At 41.5% G+C, this 21,508-nt stretch overlaps 1 protein-coding gene across 1 annotated transcript in view; it reads right to left on the minus strand.

The window, feature by feature from the left end:
• The window catches only part of UBE2D2 (ubiquitin conjugating enzyme E2 D2), a 56,399-nt gene extending 37,169 nt beyond the window's left edge, over nucleotides 1-19,230 (minus strand). Inside the window, exon 1 of the mRNA XM_036088874.2 lies at nucleotides 18,735-19,230. Within this exon, the coding sequence (XP_035944767.1) occupies nucleotides 18,735-18,758 (24 nt within the window). The 5' untranslated portion in view covers nucleotides 18,759-19,230. The remainder of the gene's footprint in view (nucleotides 1-18,734) is intronic.
• Between the last annotated feature and the right edge of the window lie 2,278 nt (nucleotides 19,231-21,508).

Raw genomic sequence — 21,508 nt, forward strand, 5'->3', positions numbered from 1 at the left:
TCTCTCTGTCTCTCATTCTCGCTCTCTCAAATAAATAAATCTTTAAAAAATAAAATGAAATAAAATAAAATAAAATGTATACATTTCCATAACATCTATATAAATTTTGACAACTAAACAGTTAATGTTATTTATGGATAAAAATCTTAAGAATAATAAAGATAAAACTTTAAAACTTAAAACTCGTAAGAGTGATGTCTAGATCATTTCCTCGACTCTGGACTCCTCCAGTGAATGCCTCTCCTCTCAAGCCACAGGCTAGAGGTTTGTTCTCTGGAAAGAATAAAACAGAACGCCTCAGGAATGAGAGACTATAAGCACAATCAAGGGGATGGATGATGTACAAAAAACAGGAAGGTTGAGTGAACATTTACATACAAACTTTGTTTCCAGTGGTTCTGAGAAAACTGGAAGCTGGGTCTGTACTGTCTAGGCAGGAGATTACAAGATCCTCAGGAAAATGTGACCAGCACAAGATAAAGAGCTTTACCATTCACTGATATTAATAGTTCATCCAGAGAAATAGCCCAGCCAGCAAACCGTAAACTGAACTCCACAGTTGCCAAACCTCACCTGTATATGCTCAGACTTTTTCATCAATTTTTTAGTACTCCGATCCTAATAAGTATAAATGACAATGAAGAAATCAGCCATCTGATCATTCATCTTCAACATGCAAGATAAACACCAAGGGGCGCCTGGGTGGCTCAGTCGTTAAGGGTCTGCCTTCGGCTCAGGTCATGATCCCAGGGTCCTGGGATCGAGCCCCGCATCGGGCTCCCTGCTCGGCGGGAAGCCTGCTTCTCCCTCTCCCACTCCCCCTGCTTGTGTTCCCTCTCTCGCTATCTCTCTCTCTCTCTCTGTCAAATAAATAAATAAAATCTTAAAAAAAAAAAAAAAGAATAGAAAGAAAGATAAACACCAAAACAATGTATAGAAAAAAGCAAAGGAAAACAAAGACCATGCAAGGAGAAAAAGTCAAAACAAAAGAAAAACTATCATGAATATCCTAAAAGGTAAGAGAAGTTATTGCTTCTATGAAAGAAGAGCAAAATCCTTAAAACATACTAAGAATGAGAAAGTCTTCTACGAAATAGATAAAAAACAAAGATGGAAAATAGAAAATATAGGAGGACTAATCCAAATACTCCCCCAACTTGATCTACAGATTCCATGTAATTTCTATCAACATTCCAAATGCCCCCCCCCCCTTTTTTTTTACAGAAATGACAAGGTGATCCTTAAATTCATACAGTAATGCAGGGGACCCAAAGACCAAAACAATCGTGGACAATAATAAATTTAGAAGACTCACACTTAAGGATTTTATTTATTTTTTTAAGATTTTATTTACTTATTTGACAGAGAGACACAGTGAGAGAGGGAACACAAGCAGGGGGAGTGGGAGAGGGAGAAGCAGGCTTCCCCCGGAGTAGGGAGCCCAATGCAGGGCTCAATCCCAGGACCCTAGGATCATGACCTGAGCCGAAGGCAGATGCTTAATGACTGAGCCACCTAGGCGCCCCAAGGATTTTAAAACAATACAAAACCATAGTATTCAAGACAGCATGACATAAGAACAGTCTCGCATAAGAATAGACATATTTATCAATGGAACAGAAAGTTCAGAAATAAACCCATACATCTATGGCCAACTGGTTTTTTACACAGTTGTCAAACTCACTTGGGGGAAAGAATAGTCTTTTCCACAAATGGTTCTGTGACAACTGGATATTCACATGCAAAAGATGAACCTAGACCCCTACTTCACATCATATACAAAAATTAACTAAAAATGGACCAGACACCACAATCTCACACCCATCAGGAAGGCTATTATTAAAAAAAACAAAAAACAAAACCCAAACAAACAAAAAAAAACAGAAAGTAACAAGTATTGGCTGGATGTACAGAAATTAGAACCCTTGTATTGGTGGGAGTGTAAAATGGTACAGTCACTGTGGAAGACAGTATGGCAGTTTCTCCGAAAATTAAAAATAGAATTACCATATGATCTAGCAATTCCAGTTCTAGGTATAAACCTACATAACTGAAAGCAGAGTCTTGAAGAGATATTTGTACACCCATGTTCCTAAGAACATTACTCAGAATAGCTAAAACATGTAAACAACCCAAGTGTCCATCACCAGATGAATGGATAGGTAAAATGTGGCATGGAGTATTACTTAACCTTAAGGAAGGATATTCTGATAACATGGATGAACTTTAAGAATACTGTGCTAAAGTGAAAGAAGAGAGTCACACAAAAGTAAATACTGTATGATTCCAATTATACAAGGAACCCAGTCAAAAACCATAGAGACAAAAAGTGGAAGGAAGGTTGCCAGGGGATGGAGAGAAAGAGGATAGGGAGTTATTGTTTAATGGGTATAGTTGCAGTTTTGAAAGGTGAAAAGAGTTCTAGAGATGGATGATGGTAACAGCTGTACAACAATATGAGTGTACTTAATACCACTGAAATGTCTATTTAAGAACGGCTAAGAGGGGGGCGCCTGGGTGGCTCAGTCGTTAAGCATCTGCCTTCAGCTCAGGTCATGGTCCCAGGGTCCTGGGATCAAGCGCCGCATCGGACTCTCCCCTCAGCGGGAGGCCTGCTTCTCCCTCTCCCACTCCCCCTGCTTATGTTCCCTCTCTCGCTATTTCTCTCTCTGTCAAATAAATAAATAAAATCTTTAAAAAAATTTTTTGAAAAAATAGATCAAAGATTTAAATGTAAGAGCTAAAACTATAAAACTCTTAAAAGGAAACATAAATGTAAATCTTTGTATCCTTGGATACAACTCCTTAGCTATGACACCAAGAGCACAAGCAACAAAAGAAAAATTAGATAAACTGGACCTCCATCAAAATTTAAAACTTCTGTATATCCATTAAGAAAGTGAAAAGGCAACCCACAAATGGGAGAAAAATTCTGCAAATCAATTATCTGATAATGGTTTAATATATAGAATATACAAAGAATTCTTATAGCTCAACAATAAAGACAATCCAATTTTAATATGGGCAAAGGATATACTTTTCTCCAAAGAGGATATATATATGGCCAATGAACACATGAAGAAATGCTCAGTATCATTCAGTAATTAAGAGAAATGCTAATCACGAAATAAGTCAAACAGAGAAAGACATGTATCATATGACCTCACTGATATGAGGAATTCTTAATCTCAGGAAACAAACTGAGGGTTGCTGGAGTGGGGGGTGGGGTGGGAGGGATGGGGTGACTGGGTGATGGAGACTGGGGAGGGTATATGTTCTGGCAAGCGCTGTGAATTGTGCAAGACTGTTGAATCTCAGCTCCGTACCTCTGAAACAAATAATGCAATATATGTTAAGAAAGAAAAAAAGAAGAAGAAGAATGTAGCAGGAGGGGAAGAATGAAGGGGGGGAAATCGGAGGGGGAGAAGAACCATGAGAGATGATGGACTCTGAAAAACAAACTGAGGGTTCTAGAGGGGAGGGGGGTGGGAGGATGGGTTAGCCTGGTGATGGGTATTGAAGAGGGCACGTTCTGCATGGAGCACTGGGTGTTATGCACAAACAATGAATCATGGAACACTATATATAAAACTAATGATGTAATGTATGGGGATTAACATAACAATAAAAAATTAAAAAAAAAAAGAGAAATGCTAATCATAACCACTATATCACCTGATACCTACTAGGAAAGCTATAATCAAAATAATAAAGTAACAAGTGTTGATGATGATGTATAGAAACTAGAAACCTCATACACTGTTTATTCCTCAAAAAGTTAAACACAGCGGGAGGCGGGGCGCCTGGGTGGCACAGTGGGTTGAGCTTCTGACTCCTGGTTTCGGCTCAGGTCATGATCTCAGGGTTGTGAGATCGAGCCCTGTGAAGGTTTCCACACTCACTGGGGAGTCTGCTTAAGGATTCTCTCTCTCCCTCTCCCTCTGCCCCTCACACTACTCACATGTGCACAAGAGCACACGCTCTCTCTCTCTCAAATAAATCCCCCCCCCAAAAAACCAACAAAAAAACCAAAATGTTAAACACAGAATTACCACTTGATCCAGCAATTCCACTCCTAAGTATATATCCAAGAAGAATGGAAGTATATGTTCAGACAAAAATTGAAAGTATCTGAAAAATACTGTTCGTAGCAGCATCATTCTTAACAGTTAAAAAAAAACCAAAAAACAGAAAAAAGGAAACAACCCAAATGCCCATCATCTGATAAATGGAAAAAAGAAAATGTGGTATACCTATACAAAAGAATATTATTCAGTCATAAAAAGGAATTAAGGGGACGCCTGCGTGGCTCAGTTGGTTAAGTGTCTGACTCTTTATTTCAGCTCAGGTCAGGATCTCAGGGTTGTGAGATCGAGCCCAGCATCCACCTCCAGCTCTCCTGTGGAACCTGCTTAAGATTCTCTTTCTCCCTCACCCTCTCCCTCTGCTCCTCCCTTCCCCCCTACCCTCACACACCCACATTCTCTCTCTCTCTCTTAAAAAAAGAATTAAGTACTGATACATACTGTAACTTGGACATAGTTTCTATAAACTGTAACTTGGATACAGCCGGACACAAAAGGTCACATACTGTATGATTCCATTTATATAAAATGTCCAGAATAGGGAAATCCATGTGAGTAGAAAGGGTGTGGAGGGAGCAGGGGGAGAGCAGTCCAGGAAGTCCAACATCCAGTAAGTTTTAAAAAAGGAAGAAGAGGGGCGCCTGGGTGGCTCAGTTGGTTAAGCATCTGCCTTTGGCTTAGGTCATGATCCCAGGGTCCTGGGATAAAGCCCCACATCGGGCTCCCTGCTCAGCGGGGAGCCTGCTTCTCCTTCTCCCTCTGCCTTCCCCCCCCAACCCCCACTTGTGCTCTCTGGCTCTATCTCTCTGTCAAATAAATAAATAAAATCTTAAAAAAAAAAAAAAAAGGAAGAGGGGTGCCTAAGTGGTGTAGTGGGTTAAGCCTCCGACTCTTGGTTTCGGCTCAGGTCACGATCTCAGGGTCATGAGATCTAGCCCCATGTAGGGCTCCCCACTCAGTGTGGAGTCTGCTTAAGATGGTCTCTCCTTCTCCCTCTGCCCTACCCCAAATACATAAATAAATCTTGTAAAATAAATCTCAAAAAGACCAACCGAATTTTGAGCAAAACAAATGAAAACTGACCTACACCACCACTTATGAAATTTCCCACATGTGGGACAAAGAAAAACTATAAGCTTCCAGAAAGGAAACTGGCCACATATATAGGATCAGGAATCAGAATAGTTTTGGACTTAACAGCAATACTGGAAGCTAAGAGACAATGAAAATACTGACTGTAAAAGTAAAAACAGTGCCACAGTAGTGGCCTTACCCCAGACTCCAAGATTACAGGTCAGGTCATGTCTACAGTCCAGCCTAAGAAACTAACAGCTCCTTTCCAAACACCAATAAACACTGCTGGTTTCAAGTTGTTCCTCAAAGTCTGAACAATTTTTCTTAACCTTATATTAATGCTGCATGTGACCTCATTCAATTTAATTTCCACATCAAGTTGTAGATTCAACAAAAGAGGAACTAAAATAAGACACGTATACTAAAAAATAAATGACTGCATAAGCATGTTTTGGGATTGCCACTATAAATTAAACAGATTTTATTTATTCAAGATTTGTCCTAGTGACGAAAATAAAGAGTATAACTATTTCTGTTTTGAGAAAGAATTCTAATTTTTGTTTTAAACCAATTTAATCAGTATTTTAAACATTTGGAAAATGGTTTCAAATCACCCTTGAAGTAGATATACTAAATATCATGGTAATTCACACTTTTAAAAAGAGCTCACAAATATGTATGATATACTGCTGGTAAGCTCAATAATTTCAAAGTGGATTTTACTATTTATAGTCAACAAAACTGAAGCACAATGCTTAAAGATACAAATAATCTGGGGCGCAAGGGTGGCTCAGTTGGTTAAGTGTCTGTCTTTGGCTCAGGTCATGATCTCAGGGTCCTGGGATCGAGCCCCACATCGGGCTCTCTGCTCAGCGGGGAGTCTGCTTCTCCGTCTCACTCTCCTTCTGTGTGTGTTCTCTCTCTCAAATAAATAAATAAAATCTTTAAAAAAAGACACAAATAATCTGGTCTACTACTGAACTGGCCTACTACTAAACTCAGTGATGATATATTGAAGTAGGGGTGGTTCCACAAGCAATTCCCCATCACCTACAATAACCACCCTTATCAAAACATAAATAATATTTCTAAATATGCAAAGATGCTAAGCTCATAAATTAAAAAGAGAAGCTATCGGGGCACCTGGCTGTCTCAGTCCATGGAGTGTGCAACTCTTGATCTCAGGGTTGTGAGTGTAAGCCCCAAGATGGGCAGAGTTTACTTAAAAAAATATATATACATATACATATATATATATATATATATATATATATATATTTTTTTTTTTTAAGATTTTATTTATTTGAAAGAGAGAGCGAGCACAAGCAGGCGGAGGGGTAGAGGGAGAGGAAGGAGCAGACTCCCTGATGAACAGGGAGCCTGATGTGGGGCTCGTCCCAGGACCCTGAGATCATGACCTGAGCCGAAGGCAGATGCTTAACTGACTGAGCCACCCAGGTGCCCAATAAAAAAAATATTAAAAAAAGAGAGAAGTTATTGCTTTAACGCTAGATTCTAGTTTTAAATAAACTTTAACACTAGAGCTAAATTAGATAGTTCTTCTGAATGTTAAATTGGATAGCAAGTACATAGGTGTCGATCATAAGAGTGTCTAAAATCTTTTATACTTTTGCATAAAGTATTTCATAATAAAAGATAAGTTTCAGGACTTTACAGTTGTTTCCAAATATTTCTAAGAATAGAGATTAGTGTATTTATACAGGATACCAGAGTTATCAAAATTAGCTCAGAATAACACTAAATTAAAATTATGGTCTTGGTTTACTCCAAGAATAGCTGTAGAAAAGGCCACCCCACAATACCTTGCGCTCTCCCTTTCCAACCGGGGCCTGGCAGAATGGCTCCCGTAAAGAAGGGTGGCAAGAAGGGCCATTCTGCCACCAATAAGGTAGTGACCTGAGAATATACCATCAACATTCACAAGCGCATCAATGGAGTGGGTTTCAAAAAGCAAGCCCCTTGGGCATGTAGAGAGATCCGGAAACTGGCCATGATGGAGATGGGAACTCCAGATGTGCACCTTGATACCAGGCTCAACAAAGCTATCTGGGCCAAAGGAATAAGGAATGTTCAATACCGTATCTGTGTGCAGTTGTCCAGAAAACACAGGAGGATGAAGATTCGCCAAACAAGCTCTATACATTGGTTCCCTATGTACCTGTCACCACTTTCAAAAATCTACAAACAGTTAATGTGGATGAGAACTAATGGCTGATTATCAAATAAGGGTATAAAACTGAAGCAAAAAGGAGGGAAGGAGGGAGGGAAAGAAGGAAGGAAGGAAGGAAGGGCCATATTCCCTAACTAGAAAAAGTGCTATGTGGTTACAATTACTGGGTTGAACTTCCTGTATCTATTTTAAGTAATGTTCTACATGACTGGCACTATTACTTTAAATAGTTTTTATCTAAATATTTATGCCAAATAAGAAGCCCTTTATTTTATTATTATTATTTTTTAATTCTGCGAGCATCTACAAGGGGATGGGCATGACCCAGTGCAGGATGTACAAGTCAGGACAATTAAGGGCATCCCCAGGGAAGGGAGAGCAAGAATGGTATCTATGCAGGGGCACTATAGCGGTGGGAGGTTGATTATATACTGGGAAACTGATCAAATGAGTAAATATATAAAGAATAACAGAAGCCAGGTTTCTCACTGTCAGAAAAGAATTAGGAATATCAAAAGGGGGGTGCCCAGATGGCTCAGTCTGTTTAGCGTCTGATTCTTGATTTCAGCTCACATCATGATCTTAGGGTTGTGGGATCGAGCCCACATCAGGCCTCACAGTGGGGATTCCGCTTGACATCCTCTCTCTCCCTCTGCCCCTCCCCACCCCAAATAAATCTTAAAAAAAAAAAAGGAATACTGAAAGGAAGAAATATAGGGTGAACCCTACGATATTAGATGGGAATTAGAAGTACCAGTGTGAACTAATGGGTTTTTTTATATATAAAGAGAAAAGTAAATATACATGGAAATGTGTATACTGTTATGTATGTATCTGTATATACATACACATATTCCCTAACTACATCCACTGATTACACTGAGAAACCCTGAAAGCAGTGAGATTCCAAGAGCAATGAGCACACCTAGCATCCAGATCTTGATTTCTAAATACCATTTTCCAGTAAACAGAACTAGGAATCCTTGGAAAAATAGATAATTACAAGGCTAGAGCAGGGTAAAAAGAAAAAGCCAGAGATATCTTGTGGTACCAAAACAAAGTACTCAAAGAATGATGAGGAAAAAAAAAAAAAAAAGAAAGAAAACTTGAGCATTAAAATAAATAATAAATTATTATAATCTACCTGAATAACATAAGAAATCATGAGTCCATACAAATCTACATTTAAAAATGAGTAAGTTAAAACTTTTGCATAACGGTGTGGTACCCAGAGTCCAAAATAGCTCCCCATGATCCTTGACTCCTCGTACTCATACCCTTTAGTCATCTCTCCCACTTTGTACCAGGAGTGGTCTCTGAAACCAACAGAATATGGCAAAAGTGATAGTATGCCACTTCTGAGATTAGGTTATAAAAGATACTGTGGTTGCTCATTCTTGCACTCTCTCTAAAGGAAGCCATGTCTTAAGCATACTCAGGCAGCTCTATGGAAAGACCCATGTGGGAAGGAAATGAATCCCTTAGTCCAATAACCCACAAGGAACTGAGATCTGCCAACAACCATGGAAGTGAGCTTAGAGGGGATCCTCCAGCCTTCAGAGAACTGCAGCCTCAGGCAACAGCTTGGCTGCAACCTCAAAAATGACCCTGGGCCAGAATCATCTAGCTATAAGCCATTCTCAGATTTCTGATCTTCAGAAACTGTGTGATAGTAAATGTTTAAGTTTTGGGGTACTTTCTTCTATAGCAATATATAAATAATACAAGTAGGATAAGTACATATTTTCAAAGTACCACCCAACAAATTACTTATTCATTACAAAGAGAAAAAGAATTAACTCTATAGTAGAGAACCCTGGTAGACACTACCTTAATCAAGTGATGGAAGTGAAAATTCTCAGTAATGGGTCAAATTGAAATTGCATACCACTTGACAGGATGCAACAAAAAGAATCCAACCAAAATCACACACCACTTGATAGGATGGAAAGAGAGCGACACAACATCGCTTCTGTCACATTCCTGCCAAAGACCCATGACCTAAATCTGATCATAAGGAAAAAAACCCAAACTGAGGGACACTGCAAAACAACTGGACTCTAATGTTTGAAAAGTGTCAAAGTCATGAAGCCAAGAAAAGACTAAGGAATTAAAAGAGACCACAGATAGATAACAAAATGGAACAAGTAACTCTGGATTGGATCCCTTCCTATAAAACAACTGGCAAACTCGAATGGGGTCTAAGGACTATATGGCAATAAGATCTAAATGGAAATTTCCTAATTTTGAACGCTATATTGTGATTATGTTGCAGAATGTCCTTGTTTCTAAGAAATATACGTTGAAGTATTTGGGTCGATGAGACGTCATGTTAACAACTAATATTAAAAACTACCTTTTATATAGTCCATATTTCCTTTCTACTCATCCCCCACAGGTTTGCAGGGTGACACTATCCTCATTCTATAGACAAGGAAGCTAGCACATGACTCAATAGGCATGTTACTCCAAAATCCTATTTTTTTTCTACCATATCACTTGCTGTCAGCATTCACTGAATGTTGCTGACAAAAACTGAATGCCTACTATGCATCAGATACTGGGAATATAATGAGTAAGACAAGGACTTTGCCCAGGAGAGCTCAGTCCAGAGAAGGAGAATAATCAATCATGTCTACGTACTAAGAAATAGTTCTATAGTGGAACTCTACTGCCTGCATGCCTGGGGCATGCTACACAGAAAAGCCATTTCTGTTAGGTCTCCAAGGATGAATAAAGAATTCAGAGGAGGGGGTGGGGTGAGAAGACATTCTTTGTATAAGGAAAAGCACAAAGACTACAGGAAAATGATTCTGAAAAGGATCAATTAGAACTGTTTGAATTACAGCAGTATTTCTCATGAAACACTAATATGTATTACAGGAATAAAGGTAGCAATATTTTTTGTCCTAAATTTTATCCACTTTTAATACATGTTTTTAAGAAATACTACATATTTCTACAGATTTAAGGCAATAATTTGCCTCAAGACACTAGAACACAAAACAAACGATGTCCATCTGTGTTGCGATGCACAAACTGCATTTAATCATGGGTATTATCGTCTATTTGACTCCACTAATCTATCTAGTTTCTTGTCCTAATTCAATATATATTTGAGATTTAATCAAAGCTTACTATATACTAAGTATTCCTACTATACTAACCCATTCCTCATATAGTTATAACTAGAATATCAAAGTTCTTTTTTAAAGATTTTATTTATTCCAGAGAGAGAACACAAAAGGGAGGGGGTACGACAGAGGGGGAAGTAGAGAGACACTTAGGCAGACTCTGCTCTGAGCACAGAGCCCGATGGAGGGCTTGATCCCACCACCACTGAGATCATGACCTGAGCCAAGAGTTGGATGCTTAACCGACTGCACCACCCAGGTGCCCCTAAAAAAAAAATGGAAATTATTTTATTTTATTTATTTGTCAGAAAGAAGAGAACAAGCAGGGGGAGCAGCAGGCAGAGGCAGAAGCAGTTCGCTCCCCCCGAGCAAGGAGCCCGATACGGGACTCGATTCCAGGACCCTGGGTTCATGACCTGAGCCGAAGGCAGATGCTTAACGACTGAGCCACCCAGGCGTCCCTAAAATATGGAAGTTTAAAATGAAAAAGTCCTTCGAGGGTGCCTGGGTGGCTCAGTTGGTTAAGCGTCTGCCTTCAGCTCAGGTCATGATCCTGGGAAACCAGGGATCGAGCCCTGAGTCAGGCTCCCTGCTTGGCAGGGAGCCTGCTTCTCCCTCTCCCTCTGCCATCCCCCCAAACCACCCCCCACTTGTGCTCTCTGGCTCTATCTCTCTGTCAAATAAATAAAATCTTAAAAAAAAGAAGTTCTTTATTAAAAAAAGAAAAAGTCTTTAGATTCGTAAGCCTCCCAAATAAAATTACTATTATTATTATTTTTTTTAAAGATTTTATTTATTTATTTGAGAGAGAGAGAATGAGAGAGACAGCAAATGAGAGGGGGGAGGGTCAGAGGGACAAGCAGACTCCCTGCCGAGCAGGGAGCCCGATGCGGGACTCGATCCAGGGACTCCAGGATCATGACCTGAGCCGAAGGCAGTCGCTTAACCAACTGAGCCACTCAGGCGCCCTCCCCAAATAAAATTATTTTGAAATAAACATGAGCAAAGCATATCTTTTTTAATTAGGTGACCCATCTACATCTACCCATGAGACAATTAATATTGATAATAGCCTAACTGCACAAATACTGCCAAATGTATATTTGTATTCTTTTGCTACGGTGCACCTGTTTGAAACAAATTTTCATATTATACTGTAATGAAAACAATATACAATAACGCATTTAATGCAGCCCTTGATGAAGATCTCTTTTATCATTTAAGAAAATTACCATTTTTATGGGGCGCCTGCGTGGCTCAGTCGTTAAGCGTCTGCCTTCAGCTCAGGTCATGATCCCAGGGTCCTGGGATCGAGCCCCACATCGGGCTCCCTGCTCAGCGGGGAGCCTGCTTCTCCCTCTCGCACTCCCCCCTGCTTGTGTTCCCTCTCTCGCTTTGTCTCTCTCTGTCAAATAAATAAAATCCTTAAAAAAAAAAATACCATTTTTAGTTTGCTCCTTCACAACAAAATGACAATGATGTTTCATTTTAATATATTTTTTTAATTTACCAAATTTTGTGCTTCTGATATTATATTTTGATTACATATTTTAATTAATTTACCCAGGACCTGTCAATCTTAATCCAAGTGTACACTGTTTCACAAACTCTTATTTGTATCCATCAACAGTATTAGTTTGAAAAGCATTCTAATAAAGTTGGGAAACACTACATATGAAGGAGACAGCAGTTTATCTTCAGAAGCTAAGGGAAATGAATGATAACAACGTGACTGTTATAAAAATTAAATAAAAACTGAGGTGTCCACTGAATCTGGCAATTAAGTAATTGCCTTACTAAGCGGTCCCAGAACAGTGAATAGACTACTTTTTTTTTTTTTAAGATTTTATTTATTTATTTGACAGAGAGAGACACAGCGAGAGAGGGTACACAAGCAGGGGGAGTGGGAGAGGGAGAAGCAGGCTTCCCGCTGAGCAGGGAGCCCGATGCAGGGCTCGATCCCAGGACCCTGGGATCATGACCTGAGCTGAAGGCAGACGCTTAACGACTGAGCCACCCAGGCGCCCCTGAATAGACTATTCTTTTAAGAATTTTGGCACTGAAATGCCAGAGATGGGAGGGATAAAGAGGAAGGAATCAGCTATAGCGGACTAGGGAAGTTAAAAAGTTTTTTGTTGTTGGTTTTTTTTTTTTTAGGATGCGGTAATCTTGAATAAGCTTGGATGCGGAGGGGACTTAAAAGAGACTGGAACTAGGAGAGCGGAGAAAAATACTCAAGAGCAAGGACCTGGCAGGAAGAATAGGAAAGCATAAGTTAGCTTGACAAAGGGAAAAGTATAGCTTCTGCAGAGACAAGAAGGAAGAAGAGTGATGACTAAGGTAAATTTGGAGTAATGGCTGGCTAGAGTCAAGACTGCATAAATCTGAATCTTGGCTCTTCTTACCATATCATATAATCATAGGCAAATTCATTTACTTCTCCAAGTGTCTGTTTTCCCATCTAACCTGGGGAGAACAGAATTCTCACAGGGTTGTTCAGAAGATTCAGTAATTCTGAAACTGAGTGAGTACTATAAAGATGGTAGCTGTAGAGTTTAGTTTTTGTTCTTAAAGGCCTCAAAGGAAATCTGAAAGAATTCACATAGAAGATTTCTATTTTCTCTGTAGAATAGGTAACTGGGTCACCAACTCACATTAAAACAGAGTGTTTAAGGACATAAGACAGTGATTCTCGGGGCACCTGGGTGGCTCAGTCATTAAGCATCTGCCTTCAGCTCAGGTCATGATCCCAGGGTCCTGGGATCGAGCCCCACATCGGGCTCCCTGCTCCTCAGGAGGCCTGCTTCTCCCTCTCCCACTCTCCCTGCTTGAGTTCCCTCTCACTGTGTCTCTCTCTGTCAAATAATTAAATAAAATCTTTAAAAAAAAAAAAGAAGAAGAGTGATTCTAAATCTTGCAGAGATTAAAAAACCCATTTAACTCTGATGGAAGATATATGGAGGACAGAACATCCAAACTTTGTATGGTTTTAAGGGAGTTCATACACACCTCTTCATTAATAAGAGATGTTGAGGAAAAGATCTTCTGGTTCCAAGGCACAGTTTGAATACCCAGTTGTCTGAACAAAAGAAAAAGACTGCATCCTTGGATTTACGTATCTAACAGCTACATAAAGGTACATTGTCTGCCAGAAAAGACACTGGACATAGTCAAGAAACCCAGGTTCTTGATCCAGCCCTAGAAAGTCACATGGCCTTTTCAGACAGTAGCTCTGAGATGTGTTGCAGTTCTAATATTTTATGATTCTATTAATTGAACTCTCACTTGACTCTGAGACAGAAGAACAAATGGTACTTTATTTTCCTATGTCACAGTTAAATATGATTTTGAAGGTTAGCCTGGGAATCTAACCACCAAAACTTTATTTCTACAGAAAAAACAAGTATGCTCCTGCATTTCTGGGATGAGGCTGCAGAGGTTTCTGGCAGCATCAGGCATGAGTCAGGTATTCCTATCCTGGGAACTGCCTAGGATATTTTAGCAGCCCTCTCTCTGGCTTAAAATATCCAGAATTGGACTTTGTCAAAACTTCCTCCTTTCAGTCAGCAGTACAGTATACACACTGAGAGTTTAAAGCAAACCTAGATTAACAGTTATCCTTCAATGGATGGCTGTAAATAGCAACCTGGAAGAGCCAAAGAAAGTTTCTCAATCCAATGAACTTAGGTAAAGCAAAGAATCATTTCTTAATGGAAAAAAAAAAAAATCTTTCCAGAGATTCTAAGAACCTTATCTTTTGGAGTAAGAAGGTATATCTGCCTTCTAAGATAGATCTAATTCAAACAGCCATTTTCAGTCAACCATTTATTAAAGTTCACAGTACTCTACAGAACAGTTTGATAATTTGTTTTGCCATTTTTACAGGAATTCACTTTATCATTACATCTGATAACACTTACAGTACAGTATTTTAAAATAATACTTTTTTTTTTTTTTAAGATTTTATTTATTTGAGAGAGAAAGTGAGAGCAAGTGAGCACGAGCGGGGTGAGGGGCAGAGGGAGAAGCAGACTCCATGCTGAGCAGGGAGCCCGACGCGGGACTCGATCCCAGGACACCGGGATCATGACCTGAGCCGAAGGCAGCCGCTTAACCGACTGAGCCACCCAGGTGCCCTTAAAATAATACTTTTAAAAAAGATTTTATTTATTTGAGAGAGCGAGCATGAGCGGGGGAAGGGCAGAGGGAGAGGGACAAGGAGACTCCCTGCTGGGTTCAATCCCAGGACCCAGGGATCATGACCTGAGCTAAAAAGACATTTAACCAGCTGAGCCACCATGCACTCCTAAAATAATTATTTTTTATATTTAGTACTATTACAGTGTTACAATGGTAAGAATCATCCTTTTGTAACCTCCTAATCTTAAAACATTTTGAAAGTATGTAGTATATAGAAAGATGAGTCACAACATGAAACAGAGCATAATGAAGAGTAAGATACAAACTTTTACTATGGGATCAATGCATCTACTAAATTGGCTTTCCCTATGACCTCACACATAACCAAGTAAAACCTCAGTAAGGAAGTTAACAGTTTACAAAAAAACTACTTAATCTTACCCATCTACATAAAGCAATAAACTTTTGAAACTTTAAAAAAGATACCAAGTATGGTTTAAATGATTTAATCCTTAAACTCCTTTTTTTTTTAATCCTTATACTCTTGATTGCTTACTGAACCTCCATCTTTTAATTTTAATTCACAAATTAAACTGGTGCCTACCAACCTACCAGAAATGTGTTATTGTTTTTAATTTGAATTGGTTGCCAAAAATCTGGATTTGTGGGTTTCCTTTTAAAGGGGGAAATAGGGAAGATCTGGGAACACTGGGCCCACAGATCCTGGTAATAGCAACACTTGGAGAGAGTAGAGTAGCAGCTGCCCTCTTCTGATAGCGTATGTAATTTCTAGTTCTGCCCAATTCTCTTTGCTCACTTTGGTTACCTGCTTGGCCTTTAGAGCTATTAGAGTTTGAAATCTTTATTCTACTGAGGTGTTGGGGATTTTCCCCCCCTTGGGGGGGTATCTTTTGAGGGGTCTTAGAAGAAGCTAGATATAAGAATCTTTATCACAGAAACAGAATAAATCAAGTGACTATCCCGGCATTAAAGCCATATATATCAAATGTTAATTATACATAACAGGATACCACTAAAATATACAAGGCACTATTACTGTTAAGAAAATAGCTTTTAGTATCCTAACTTTGGTCTGTCTTCAACTCCTCAATGAAGCAAGACATTCAGTCTTTTACCCTTCCACAGAATAAAGAAATTAACCCTGTTTCAATATTATGGCACTCTAAGAGCACCCCAAAGCCTCCTGCATCTGTATAACAAAAGAAGAAAAACAGGAAGTAAAAAAAGGTCTCTGATCAGTCAAAGAGACCACACAGTTCACAGAACACATGAAGCCCTCGTCACTCAGAGCCTACTGGATCTTATTTTAGACATAATTTTAATAAGCTCCGTGATCTGGTTTCCCAGCCCACAACAGATGAGATGCAGCCAACTGGAAAAGGGCTGGGGGTGGTGCTGCAAGAGGCAGACACTCAAAGCATCAAAATCAAAGCTGAAGACCTATAAAGTCAGCAGAAAACCTCAAAACACAGCAGGCTAGGACCATTTGGTGTAGATACAAACAAGCCCAGAGGTCCCAATCCCTGCACAGAACTATACTGGATATTCATAATGACCTTCTCTGGTACACTCTGTTAAAGCATAGGTCAGGAGACTTTAAAGTGTGTATCAAAATAAAGTCCATCAAAAGCTTCTGCCAAAAAGACAATGCATTTAAAGGACTGTCAAATTCACAGAACACTATTTCCCTGTCAAAGAAACAAGATATTGAATTCCTAAAAATGCCACATGTCAAATTTATTTGTTCTCAGCAAAATTTTATTAGAACCAAGATGCAGCAGTTCATGAATCTAAAGTTAACCGAGTATTTAAGTAGAACCATTTTTTCAGACACTGATAACTGGGAAGGTTCAAGACCAACATCAATTATATAAGCCAACTAAGTTTTTTTGGGGATTCCATTGTAGATACATTACTAGGGCAAAGAAGATAGGAAGGACTAGTCTTATCCATACCTAGGTAAGTCTGCATTCAACTTAAAATTGGTATTACACAAAAAATTGGGGGAAAAAATATCCATTTTGTTTTCACAATCTTACTGACAAGTATACTAAAAATAAATTTTATTTTTCTAATCCCTGGCAGTCTCAGAAGTTGAGCCATACTTTGCGGAGGGCTCTAGGTTATAAACCAGGGGGGAAAAGGCTAACACTGAGTTTTAAAAGTTCAAAGTATCATTGCCTAAACTTGATTTTCCCTATTAAAATCTTTATAAGAAGATATTTTAGAGAAGGTCTACAGAATATGTAGTAACTCAAAAGAAACCACATTACTGGAGCAAGTATATTAGAAGATTAAAATACCTGTTTTGAGTTACCTTCTTCTCCGAAAAAATGTAACACATATCAATTAATGTAGAGATTAAAGGGTATACTTCTTGATCTGTACTTACTCTTTTTCAGGTTTTAAAATAAGAACATGGGGAGAGGGGGAGTAAAAAAAAAAAGCACAGTCTTCTACAGTTATAATCTCAAATTGATAACTTCCCAATTAGCCTGTATAAGAACTGAGTTAACTACTAAAAGTCTTAAAAATCCATATATATTTTTATTTGGATGATGATTCCTCACTGTGCTCCTGCCCCTTAAATAGTTAAGAAATCTTAGGTGAAGTTTCAAGCTCCTTTTAACAAATAACCTGCTTCATTTTAATACAAGATTTACTCTGTCTGAAGTCTGCCCTTTTTCATTTGTTAGAAATCAAGTAAGTCCAAACAAGTTGGTAAGGATCTAACCTAATTTACAGTAACCACTGGGATTAATTCCACATTAAAGGTCTCTGATCATGAGTGAAATGAAGATCGACTGCCAACTGAGGTGTTTTAATTGTCCCACAGTCCGCATTTTCCCTGAGTTTAGGGCAAGGTGAGTATTAGTTCTCTTCCCCTTGCATCTCCATCCCATTCCTCCCTATGGATAACCCCAGAATCTACTCGTAAGTGGCTAGAGATTTAATAGAGCTTCTCCAAGTAGTCAAGTAAAACACCAAACAAAAATCACCAGTAGTACTTCCCCACCTTTAAAAAAAGACATGATAGTAAGAGGCACCAGGAGTGTTACAATATTGGGGGGGACCCTAAATTTTAAGCCAAGCCCATAATATAGAAGCAGTATAAGGAAAACCTTCATACAACTAAATAACCCTTCATCTTAAAGGGCAAAGACATCCTTTCAAATGGAAAAATCGAGCAGAATTCCTTCTGAATTAAAACGATCTCCCTGACCATATCACGTAATTTAAGCGTTAAAATCCACTGTATGAAGAGACTGTAAAAGGAAACTTTGTGTAATTCCTTCAGTGGTTTTCAACGTTCAGGTTTCTACCTCTACCCTTGAAAATTTAACAGCTTTTCTATTAGATCCATTTGTAAAAGTGTAGTTTCTGACTACATTTGGCAACCTCAAAGAACAAAACGCTTCTCTTTCCACTTCCCTCCTCCCTCAAAAGAGTCCTGTTAGGGTTTGTTTTCCTTCTGAACTTCCTACTCTGAGTTTCTGGACGAGTAGAGTGGACTGAGGTGTGCGGCCGCCAAGGGGTAAGTGAACTCAAGAAATACTTGTGGATCGGACAAAAAGGCTTCCTCCGTCTGCCTGAGACATGGGCTCCAAGCTCAGGCGGTTCTGTGGAGGGAACCAGGGCAGGTGGGCGGGTGTGGGCGGGAGGGGGCAGGGGGACACGGGCAGACAGGGGGCGAGGAGCCCTTTCGACCTCTGTCAATGGGGCAGCTCAACGCCCCAGCCCCGGCTCCCCCTCCCGGCATGGCCGGACAATGGCCCTCTAGCGCAGCAGTCCCAAGCCGGGCAGAGGCCCTGGGACTCCACACCACGCGGGGCCTAGAAAGGAGGCCAGGGAGGAACGCCGAGCGGGCTAGCGCACCTCCGGCCTAAGCGCGGGCTGCGCGCCGGGGCCTCCACGGGCGCCATCACTGGGAGTGGGGTGTGAAGGGCGCCCGGCAGGACCATCGCCGCCGGCAGCCGGGTCCGAAGAGGCCGCGAGCCAGGCTGAGGCGACGGCGGGAAGTGCAGGCCGCAGCCTGCTCAGCTGGCCCGCCCAGCAACCGGAACCCTCAGCCGACCTCCGGCCGCTTACCTTGTGGATTCTCTTCAGAGCCATCGTGGGAGGCGGGTGGCGGTGGCCCCCGGGGCGGGGACGGGGACAGGGGAGGGACGGGGAAGGGGCGAGGGGGCGCGAGGCCGCCTCGGTGATCGCGGGTCGGCCGGAGAAGATGGGGAGTTCGGGAGCGCGGGTCCGGCAGGACGGACTGAGGGCCGGGGCCCACTTGGCTCCTGAGCCTGCCGCAGCGGTCACCGCATCACCCGGCGGCGGCCCCTTTATGCGCTGCCGTCCGAGCCGCCGCCGCCGCCGCCGCCGCTACCGCCGCCGCGGCCGTAGCTGCCTCTTCCTCCTAATCTCAGCGCCGCCTCCTCAGCCGCCGCGGATCCCTCCGCCGGGGAGCAAGAGCCCAGGCCTCGGGCTCGGCCGGCGCCGCTCAGTCGGACAGCCAGAGGGACTGCCTGCTGCAGGTGGACGGAGGGACGCGCGGGCGGACGGGCGGGCGGCGCCGCCGGGGTGGGGCCGCCGGAGCGCGGGGTGGGCCCAGGCCGAGGGGCAGGTCGGGAGGCGCGGGGATTGGCGGGCTAGGGGAGGGAGGGCCGGACCGCGCCGGCGGCGGAGGGATACGGGCCGCCCCTGTGAGTATCTTACGCGCGGTCGCCTTCGCCGCCACGGCCGCCGAGAGGATGACGACGCGAAGCGCAGGGGAGTGGTCTCGCGAGATTCGGGGAGCGGGCTGTAGATGCTCGCGCGCGGGGACCCTTGAGTCCCTTGCCTCTGGTACCGCACGCGTGTGTCATCGAAGATCCATAAACGTTTAAAGGCGAATGTTTTCCTGATCACTTGATCAGCGCCATAGCATAGACTGACCCGGAAGGAGGTACTTAGATCCACTGCAACGTTCCCGTAGAAGGAAGGGACTTGTCCAAGGTCACACAGCTCCACAGAGGCAAAGCTGGGACTTCCCTGAAGTCCAGGGTCTTGTCAGATCCCTTTCTAGAAGCCTCGTCGTAACAACCTGGGCACCTGCTGGGAATGTGTTTCCTTGAGCATGTCTCGGGGATCCCTGAGATGACCTTTCTAACCAAGGCCCCAGCAGGATGACAACTTGAATGTCTCTTAGCCACAGACGTGTCACTTATAGGAGAGGTACTCAGCCCTTGCTCTGCATGGTGAATTGTTACAAACAAGCACTGCACCAATCACCTCAAAAAACACGCAGGAGTTAAAACAAACCGTTTCAGATCACTGTCAAGGAGCAAGCATAGAAAACCTATTCTGCAGTTGCTTTTTAGGAGGTAGAGGCAAAAATTAATTCACTGAGCAACTAGTGTGTGTTGAGCCACACGTCACGACCTGTGAGATAAAAGACCAGGCCTAGGCCAGGAGGTACTTACCTGGCTGGAGACACACTGGAGAATAAGGATTATTTTCCTGGTGGGTGATGCCCACATTCTCAACATCCCAAGGTTTTCTTTTTTCTTTTTCTTTTTCTTTTTTTAAGATTTATTTGATAGAGCGCACACAAGCAGGGGGAACGGCAGGCAGAGGGAGAGAGAGAAGCAGGCTCCCCACCCAGCGGGGAGCCCCATGCAGGGCTCGATCAGAGGATCCCAGGATCCTGACCTGAGCCGAAGGCAGACACTTAACTGACAGCCACCCTGGCGTCCCCGTCCAAGGGTTTCTGATTCTAAAACTGTGTTCTTTCCTCTATCTGGAAGGGACCTTGGAGGTCATTGATTCTAACCTGAATTTAGACAGATTTTAGAAACTGGAGCTCCTAAGGGAAAAGTCCTGCCAAATGTTGCACAGTATGTCAGTGGCAAAATTCATACTGCCTCACCTACTGAGTAAGGGTTGGAGCAGCAGGGCAGGCCCAGTGGGCACAGCAAATCAAAGGAGGGAAAAACTGCATCCAGTCGTCCAAGGTCGGTATATTTGAGCTTGGAGGTGAAGATGAACATTACACAGTCCCAAAACTTTTCATCCGAAGAATTGTGATGGAATAGGTACAAAAATGCCCATTGGCCAGATTTTTTAAATCTTTTCTTCAACAGTAACATTTTTTTGTATTAGAAAAACTATACATTTTTTGCAAGAAATACAGATAAGCAAAAAGAAGGAAATAAAGCCAACCATACTCTCATCATTTAATGATTAACCATTTTGGACATTTGGTTTATGCCTTCCAGTCTTTTTCCTTACATATAAATACATACTTTTATTTGAAAAAAGTAGAATCATGCCATAATACTATTTGGTAATCTGCCTGTTGTAAAAAAAAAAAAATTGTATGTATTTAAGGTCTACAACATGATGGTTTGAAATACATAAACATAGGGGCGCCTGACTGGCTCAGTTGGTGGAGCATGCAACTCTTGATCTTGGGGTTGTAACTTCGAGCCCAAAGTTGGGTGTAGAGATTACTTTAAAATAAAATATTAGGGGCGCCTGAGTGGCTCAGTCAGTTAGGTGCCCAACTCTTGATTTCAGCTCTGGTCATGATCTCAGAGTTGTGGGATCAACCCCTGTGTTGGGCTCCACACTCAGTGGGGAGTCAGCTTGAAATTCTCTCTCTCCCTCTGCCCCCGCCCCGCTCATGCACACGCGCTCCCTCTCTCTCAAATAAATCTTTAAAAAATAAAAAAAATATTAAAAACAAAATATATATAGTGAGATGACTATTACAGTCAAAATAATGAACATATCCGTTGCCTTGCTTTTTTTTTATAGTGAGATCTTTGATAATCACTTTTATAGATTTTATTTATTTTATTTTAGAGAGAGTGTGAGTGAGAGAGCGGGGGCTG

The sequence above is a fragment of the Halichoerus grypus genome, chromosome 2, assembly GCF_964656455.1.
Source record: "Halichoerus grypus chromosome 2, mHalGry1.hap1.1, whole genome shotgun sequence".
In the NCBI taxonomy this organism is placed as follows: Eukaryota; Metazoa; Chordata; class Mammalia; order Carnivora; family Phocidae; genus Halichoerus; species Halichoerus grypus.